We start from the raw sequence: 9519 nt of genomic DNA, 5'->3' as shown, positions 1-9519 counted from the left end.
GATTTAATAAGGGATTTTAGAAAATAAATCTTGACTTTTTCACAGATGAAAATTATGGCAAATCGAGACAACCACTGAGTACAATATCCTTTACTAAGGAACATGACTCTCCAAAGGCAAAGGTTTTGGGATCTGAGATCATTTAATGTACCCATGTAAGAAGAAGAATGTCTTAAATCATTAATGTTGTATCTAATTTAGAAACATCTCTCATTTTTTGGGGGTACTATTGTTGCAAGAAAAGGATAATAGACATGAATTAAAGTAAACAGTTTGAAGTAGCATAAGATAAACTAAAAAATGTGTAAACAAGGGAATACAGCTTTTCACCTCACATAAATAGTGTGATGTGCCCACAACTGTGTTTGTGGCGTGAGCAATTAGGAACCAGGAACCATTTTGACTGGACAGAGCGATTTTGACTTGACTGTCAAGAACAGCAAGATGTGGTGGGATCACAAGCAAGCAACAAAGCAAGCAAAGCTCCCCACAGTTACGTTAACCGTACCACCTCCCTAAAGACCCTCAGCCACAATTTCCTCTTCATGTTACTAAATACACGCAGGACAATTGGCTTACCGAATACAGAACACACAAGACAGACAAGCACCAAAACCATACAACTCAAAAAACAACACCCCAATCACCACGCAAACAAATACCAACAGCTCGAAAACATAGAGTGATAAGACGTCCCCGGTTTCAATTACCTGTCCCCGGCTACTGCTGTCCCTGGAAATGTCCTTGATTTTTGACTGAAAGATCCGAAATTGGATACAGGGGAAAAAAAATGTTGACCAAACTATACACAGCTACACACCGTACTACTTACACTGCACAGTGTAGTGTATATAACTAAGAGATGAAAAACAGCTTTCCACGGTATAATTTGCAAGATGACCTTCCAAGAACATAAAACCAAATTTCCTGCCAAACCATCATCAGTATTGTCATGCACATCCCTGACTCCCTCCTGTCTTGCCTTAATTCTTGCCAGCAGCCAGCTATCACCACTCTGCTGCCATCCAGCGGCGCCTTGCCTGTAGATATAATTTGATAACTATTCAATCACTGGTAAGTAGTCATTAAATTAGGGTATAGCCTACCTTGATTTGATAAGACTGAATTTTTATTCAATTCCTTTGCAATTTTGGATAATAGAATGAGAGAAACTTTTGAATGCTGCTTTATGAATGGTAAGGGCTGCAGTGTCCTCGTTTTGGTTTTTCAGTGACAAAAATTCATCATGTTTTGGAGGTTTTTATGCCTCTGAACCAAAAACGTCCCCGGATTTTGTCTCAGAAATCTGGTCACCTTACAAAAACAACACAACAAATCAACGACAACTCCAACCCAGCACAACAAACCGCCACCACCAATACTGTCTCCCAAACCGCCAACTCACAGACACCAAAATGTACAACCAACCTTTTCAACTTAATCACAACCAGACAGACACATGCACAACAACTTTACATCAAAATCAATCAAATCACACAATATCAACTGACCATCAATGGATAAGACAGCTGCCAAATCAACTCTTAGACTCTCGCCACTGACTCATTAGGCGATCGCCACAACAGACAACACCCATATGCTTACGCCCACCAACCATCATACCACTCCCATTTATCCCTCCACCAATTTTACTCTCTTTCATGCAACCCTCGAAGACGTTATCAAATTTAAACTACCATCGTACTCCTCCATAAAGCGGGAACAATGTTCCATCTAAATGGAAACGTCCAACATAAGAGTAAAATGGAGCCAGGCCGTCTATGAAGCATTGAGACGTCAATGAAGCATTTAGCCCTCTCACGCCGATTGCCATAAAAAAAATAACCGGTCCTGGCATTTTGCCAGAATTCAAAGTGATGAATAAAACAGATCAATTTACCTCCATCGAAACGGTCGAAGTAAAAACCGTATTGTCATAATCCCACGCAACGCAAGGCGGACTCGAAGTGTTGGATTCAATGATCATGGCGGAGGCTGTACCTAAAGGAAAAAAAAAAGCTGTGTACTCACTCACGTAATTCATGAGGAGGAAGTCATGCGGAGTGCATGGTAAAAGGATGAAAATTACATTGAGGTAGAATTGCATGACATGCCTTCCAAACTTTATCGAATATTAGAATTACAACTAGGTACACAGAACAGTGGGAGAAGTGCCGTACCAAAGACTATAAAACACGATACTCGCTCAGGACGCTTCTTACAGGTGTGCTGGTAGCTACTCTGGAAATTATGTGCACCTCAGTTGCGCTTAATTCATATACTAAAGGAAAATCTTACTCTGGACTCACACGCAGAAAATTCTGTTATATTTCTTTGTTATATACATATACTTACACCCATAAAAGTGTTCATCATCAAGTGAAGAAAAGTAGATATAAATATAATTCACCAAGAGAAAGGGAACAAACATAATTAACCTCGATAAGTTGCCTAAGACAATAATGATTTAATTATTTTAACAATTACCCAGTAAACACCTAGAGTAATTTTCGAAATATGCTTACATATTGGTTGTTACAAAATGAGAATATCGAAAAAAAAAGCGCTACAGCTCCTTACAGAAACTGGCTCACAGACAACAGTACTTAGATCTTAAGGGTTTTTTAGTGTCTATTTTTATAACTATAACTGTATCTAAGTCCCTATCTATAATTGCGTTGATGTGAGAATATAATTCCCCTTTCTATTAGCATTCAAGACCTGTAGTAGTTAAGTATCTGTCTATCTGTGGTTGCTGATCACAGAGACTGGAACTCTCATACCAAAATCATTTCAATTATCTACGTGACTGAATGTGCAATACGACAGTAGCCTATAGTTAATACGTGAGCTTTATCACACCCGAACAGGTCATTTTCAAACAAGTTGAATGTTTGCTTTTCCTCTCACCTACCATTATATGAAGAAGCTAACGTTGGCTGGCTACAACTCACGCTGACATTCGCAGTGCCACTTTCATTATGGAATGTGGCATTGTCTGAGTCGTAGTACTTGTAATGACACTCATTGTCAAAAGGCCTCGACGATTCATATCTTAATAGGAGAAGTAACAGAAGTTACTAAAGGCAGTTGGGGATGTCATGTTTTCTGCTTTCATTACAGCTTTATTTATTTGAATCCACTACAGAACCTTTTTCAAAACAAGCAAGCTCCACGAATCCTCGCACGTGTGTCATTTCTACAATCTTACAACTCAAGCGACAAGGTGATTATTAGATATAAATAATAAAATGTGTTTGTTTACAGCATTTAATCTCTAACAATGGTAAGATTCTTTGAAACCTGATCATCATCATGATATATGTCTAGCTACGTCAATAAAAGAACAAATTTTTAGTTAAAACGAGTCACTTTGCGCGCTCAGTCACTACTCCAAACCAACAGGGAATCCACACTTACATATCGTCGTCGCCACATCTGTAGGCGATAGGCGCATTTGTCAACGTTGAGCCAATAAGGCCAGGTGCTAAGGCGGCATAACCTGAAAAACAATGACGTGTCACGTGATATATGCATAATCTTGAAATACCGATAATTGAGTAAAACCATAATGTTCGTTACAAATTTAACCTTTAAACTCATGCAATTATAAAAAAAAAAGAAAAAAAAATTGTACATCTACGCCCTTTCATATTCTTGACGATGTCCCTTGACGGCCTTCTGTTCTTCATTCGCAATAATGTTTGGTTCTACGCACGATTTTGCCTGTGAGTTAACCACTCATTCTGAACTGCTTGTTTTTGGCTCCTGAGACTCCCCTGGCGCTTTGCGGCTTAATGTCAATGCCAGATTGTTCTTTCTTCGCTCATTAGCCCTAATTTAAATATCTAATAAGCTTGGTCAGTTTCTACATTTCTTCTTTGATGATCATCATATTATACCAAGTCATTATGGATGCTCAAATTTCTTCTTTCGTCAGCTCGTTGCCCTTAAAAGGCTACTGTGTAGCTTTCACTCGTTCGTGTACGCTTGCATGCCATAAACAAATATTATGCCATGCAATTTGTGTATCATAACCGGCTTCATCCTCATGCCAGAGCAGAAGAGCTGTTTAGAAACTGCCTACGTATGCGTGTATTCAAATCCAAAAAGATTCTGACAGTGGCTTCTTGTTAGTGTCGCGTTACAATTTTATAAAGTTCTACCATTCTTACGTAGCGTTCCTACACTGCTCAATTCGAGTGAACTGTTCATAAACACAAGTCCAAATTATATTGTCTGTTTATAATTAGAGGGAGAAACTCTGATTAGCCAAGCAAAAACATTTTAAAAGTCACATTGAATACACTTGAGCATGGATACTATAAAAAAACTGTTAGTTAATTTAGAGAGAGAGAGAGAGAGAGAGAGAGAGAGAGAGAGAGAGAGAGAGAGAGAGAGAGATAATGTTTTGAATATAGTGTTTCTTTGAACAGAAATTACTTTCTTACATCCCAGTTACTCATGCGAGTTCACTGTATTTTCACAACAATAACCGTTTGCACAGCAAATACCAAGTTGAATTACATAAAGGGGAAAGAAAGAGAAAAGCATTTACAGGATAACTGAACCCCAAGACCTTAAATGAAGTGTGACCAGAAGATATTGCCTCTAGCAGATGAAGAGCAATGCCACCTTGTGGTAGGAAAAAGCAGTCATTTTAAGACTTAAAAGCAAGGCCTCATTTAGATAAACTGCTCTCGATTCAAATTTCTAAGGACGGAAACAAAAGTTAAACAGCAATTTGCACGGGAACAAATTTCAGGGAGGGACGAATAACAACGGAGAAGTCTTTAGTATCACAAACTTTAGTACGACAAATTTCCGCCAGCATTCGTTCACCTAATTTCTGAGACATTTCGTGCCAGCGGATTCCAAAACAATTGTTCGACATAGTACTTTGAAAACAATATAGTTGTCCCCTTGATACTATATAATACCAGGTATAATTCTTTGAACCACTTAGGTTACAATGACTGTTAGATTATTATTTCAGTTTCTCACAGTGGAGCAGTGTCGTTAAGATAATCATTATTATTATGTTTACTTTATTATGTATAAAAGAGCAAAGACAATAGTATTATACTCACTCAGCATCGCAGCAGCCATCTGGATGAGCTGCCATCGACCGAAACCGATTTGAGCAAAGACTGAGTCTATGTTCTGCGCCGCGTCTTCCGATGACAAAAAGGATCCCCTGAAAATCGCCAGAAGAAGAGTTTAAAATATCTAAATAGTTGCCTGATAGTACTATCGCAAAGGATACCTTTGCTTCACACAGTAGAAGGCGTCTAAATTACCTTTGTAAACGTGAAAATGAGAAAATAAAACTATGAATTATATATGGCGGTGAATCCAAGGTAATTAATACATTCAACTGAGCAAAATACTTCGTAAGTTGACAGATGTTCTCACCTAAATTTAATCGGTATAAATGCTACGTAGGAACATTCAGTAACTCTACTAACTAAGGTTTGGCTTTTTAATAAATCAGTACACAAATGCAGCGTTTATGTTCAGGCTATAAAACCTGGCACTGGGGTACTTGACCAATTAGCAATATAAAAGTGAAAAGAGAGATGTAGTTAGCTGTACAGCGAGACAAGGAGATCCAGTTAATAAATGAGATGAAGTGCAAAGATTTAAAGGCGAAATAAACAAAATCAGAGTTGCATAAGGAAATAAGCAGAGGTTAGACAGAAAGTTGGGAGAAATTGATTGTTTGTTTGTTTGTATGGTGTTTTTACGTTGCATGGAACCAGTGGTTATTCAGCAACGGGACCAACGGCTTTACGTGACTTCCGAACCACGTTGAGAGTGAACTTCTATCACCAGAAATACACATCTCAAACCCCTCAGTGGAATGCCGGAGAATCGAACTCGCAGCCACCGAGGTGGCAGGCAAAGACCATACCCATCACGCCACTGAGGCGCTGAAAGTTAAGAGAAAGGAAGCAGGATTGGCGGGTAAATTAAAAAGCTATAATGTGGGCGGAGCTCGGAGGTGTAATAGGACGATACAGATGTACACTCGGCAAGGAAAGTTAAGATACAGTTATTTTAAATCTTCGGACTTATATTGTTCAATAATGCCACACCTGGCAACTCTTGAAAGGGGGCGGAGCTTCAAAAAAATAGCGTTTGTTGCTTTCTAGATTTCCATCAACTTTTTTACACCCTAAAAGATTCTGTTTTTTGAGGTCCCCCCCCTATAATCATTTATACTTGGATGTAGAAACAGGCTCTATATTATTCGTTAATGTTGGTTTGGTAACGTCAGTTCACGGTAGAATATCGATCATCCTTTTTTAAAACCTACTGGGAAGCCTTATTTATAAGTAATGTTTGACACTAAACCGAAGTAAAGTTCATACGTGATTAAAGACGGATCTTAAACAAGGAGAGAAAGGGTTTTAAAATTTGGGTAGTACTTGTGGAAATCGTAAGGAACATTACAGTAAAGAATGAAATATTATGACGATAGAGAGAGAGCGCGCAAGCATAGGCCTATCGATAGAGATACTAAAATTCAATAGTTTTACTTTTCTTGTCGAGTGTACACTCGACAAGAAAACTGAAGATACAGTTTTCATTAGCTTTCGTTCATCCAATTTCCCATTTGTTTTTACTGAAAAGACATAGTATCGCTAAATTTACTCTAGAATATGAAAATATACTGCAAATTATATCATAAGTTAAAACTGAAAAACAAAACCATTCAGATACTTAAAAACACGATATATGTCCGAAGTAATTGGAATTTCTCAGATGGATTCGTTCATAGAGATCTGGTAGATAGAATGTGAATTTCTGATTTTAGTACTATGTATCACGACGACAATATTTACTCGTTTTGCTTCATGAACGGGGATATATTGCATCATCGTAAGTGGTGAATGCAATTATTTTAGTTCTACAAACTTATGTTTGTATTCCAAAGCGATTGAAGTTAGCTGACGTCAATGGCACTCAATGTTGCGACGGCTAAGGTAGGGTGAACACATCTAGTGCATCCGCAAGAGCGTTTACTATGATGTGAGGAGGAGCCCTAGAACTTCGAGCGGGAAAGCGCAAGTCACTGGATACTGGCTAAAGTAACGGATTTCACACTTTGATTACTTTGACGTTGATATGGATCGAATGCTAGTTGCTGTTTACAAAGCTACTGTCTTTAAACATAAACCTTAATAAAGGTTAAAGTAGCATGTCAACTCAATGATTTTCTGGTTATATGCTCCCATTACAAAGCAGTTCGTAGTAGCCTACAGCCTTACACGACTGCATTTCTTTGCCGCGAGCCTGAAAGATCTCCCACGATATAAAACTATAATTGCCTGTGCAATACATATAGAGTTATTTGTGGTAATAAATATTTTTACTTAACACAGCTTTTTTCGTGAATGATTTGTGGATGAAACCCGATTTTCAAAAGTAAAGACTATATCAAGAGAGCAAGAATGACCGCACCCTGTGTCTAAAATTTTCCACGTCTTTTTACAATCTTTGAAATCTACGGCAAATGTCGAATGGATATGAATTTCTTAGAGAATTAACTTGAATATTATAATCCTTCAAATTTTATCTACCATAGTGCAGCACGATCTTGGCAGTCATCATATCGCGCAAGCATAGGCCTATCGATGGTGATACTTAATTCATTATATTTTCTTCTGCCTTTCCCCCGTCACAAGTCCGTCACCAGTACTATAATTCTCTCTCTCTCTCTCTCTCTCTCTCTCTCGTCTCCTCTCTCTCCCTTCCCCACTTTTGAAACATTTGAAAAAATATCATTCAATCTCTCAAAGTAAATATAATGAATTAAGTATCTCTATCGATAGGCCTATGCTTGCGCGCTCTCTCTCTATCGTCATAATATTTCATTCTTACTGTATCGTTCCTCACGATTTCCACAAGTACTGCCCAAATTTTAAAATCCTTTCTCTCATTGTTTAAGATCCGACTTTAATTACGTATGAATTTTACGTCAGTTTAGTGTCAAACATTACTTATAAATAAGGTTTCACAGTAGGTTTTAAAAAAGGATGATCGATATTCTACCGTGAACTGACGTTACCAAACCAACATTAACGAATAATATAGAGCCTGTTTCTACATTCAAGTATAAATGATTGTAGGACCTCAACAGAATCTTTATGGTGTAAAGTTGATGGAAATATAGAAAGCAACAAACGCTATGATTTTGAAGCTCCGCCCCCTTTCAAGAGTTGCCAGGTGTGGCATTATTGAACAATATATGTCCGAAGATTTAAAAAACTGTATCTTAACTTTCCTTGCCGAGTGTACGTATGTGAATCACAAGAAACTTGTGTATCAACACATAAGTTAAAAAGGAAATAAATTTTTGCGTCAATCTGAATTCAACTGGGTAGAGTCAGTATTTTGAGATTTGTTTTATTTTTCTTCTTCTTAAAATAATCAACCCTTTGAGTATATAACTGCGAATTATGAAGGCATTTTCTCTGCTGCGCCCCTTTGTAATCAGCTGCGTATCTTAGCAATAAGCGTAAATTCCGACACAAGGCCGAGAGAAGATAACTCGAGATGATAATGATCTTATGAACGGCATGAATAATGAGTTGTCTTGTTATTATGAAAGCAAAGAACGTACGATGTTGACGAACTATAAATTCTGTTGTGATTTAAAACTGAAGGCTTGTGTCAGCTGAGAAGACTTTTACCGGCAGTGCAGTTACTGGGCTGCTCACGAGTTTCTCTTACTGCGGGCGTGTTATTTGCTCTGGGACATTCACCATCGAAAGGGAAATTGAAAGAAAAGGGATTTCAACAGTGTAACAGGAGGACAACTTCGCATTTGCACAATTCACAGGAGAGGGTGGAAAGTAAGATGGCAGAAGGAGAATTTGAAAGGAGGTACAGTAAAGGGAATGAAAGGGGTGGCTACCGCTAGGAGAACGAAGGGACACTGCAAAGTACATTAAGTAATGTCAACAGTGCACTGATGGTAGTACTAACACCCTAGAGGAAATATATCCTTCATAACTCACCTTTCCTCGCTGTCATCCATGTCAGACCTAGGAAGAAGAGCAAACACGGAGTGAGTCAACCATAGATACATTCAAAACCATACCTCAAATATTGTAAGGCAATCATATATAAACTTCCTTTATCTACTCTTGCTACATTAATAAATCAAGTCACATCCTCTGAAACTTAACAGTACAGTGAAGAACTTCATATTTTTCACTAGATTTTTGCTTTAAACCTTCAGTTTGGTGACTGAGTAAGGCCTAGTATACGATAATTGACCAGCATATTAATTCACCTTGAACTTTCGTGAGTTTCGAACATTTAGAATGAAATCTAAGGCTCTTTAGCTAACAAGGAAAAGAATTTAAGACGACTAGAAAAATTAGATTATGTATAATTACACAATACCTTATAGCCTCCGTAACAGCTTCAACAACAAATGCAAAACTCAAGGGAAACTAAATGGGAAAGGCAATGGTATCCTTAAATACATATGCATATACTTAAATA

At 37.8% G+C, this 9519-nt stretch overlaps 1 protein-coding gene across 1 annotated transcript; it reads right to left on the bottom strand.

The window, feature by feature from the left end:
• Positions 1-1891: 1891 nt before the first annotated feature.
• LOC135209975 (uncharacterized) lies at positions 1892-9104 on the bottom strand. Its single transcript, XM_064242699.1, has 5 exons — positions 9027-9104; positions 5091-5197; positions 3421-3502; positions 2915-3054; positions 1892-2001 (listed from the first exon to the last, which is right to left on the bottom strand). The coding sequence occupies exons 1-5, from the start codon at positions 9095-9097 to the stop codon at positions 1892-1894; spliced, it is 510 nt and encodes a 169-aa protein (XP_064098769.1). The 5' UTR covers positions 9098-9104.
• Between the last annotated feature and the right edge of the window lie 415 nt (positions 9105-9519).

The sequence above is a fragment of the Macrobrachium nipponense genome, chromosome 39 (assembly GCF_015104395.2).
Source record: "Macrobrachium nipponense isolate FS-2020 chromosome 39, ASM1510439v2, whole genome shotgun sequence".
NCBI classification, from domain to species: Eukaryota; Metazoa; Arthropoda; class Malacostraca; order Decapoda; family Palaemonidae; genus Macrobrachium; species Macrobrachium nipponense.
Note: the sequence above shows the minus strand (reverse complement) of the source record. Positions and strands in the feature narration are given on the sequence as shown.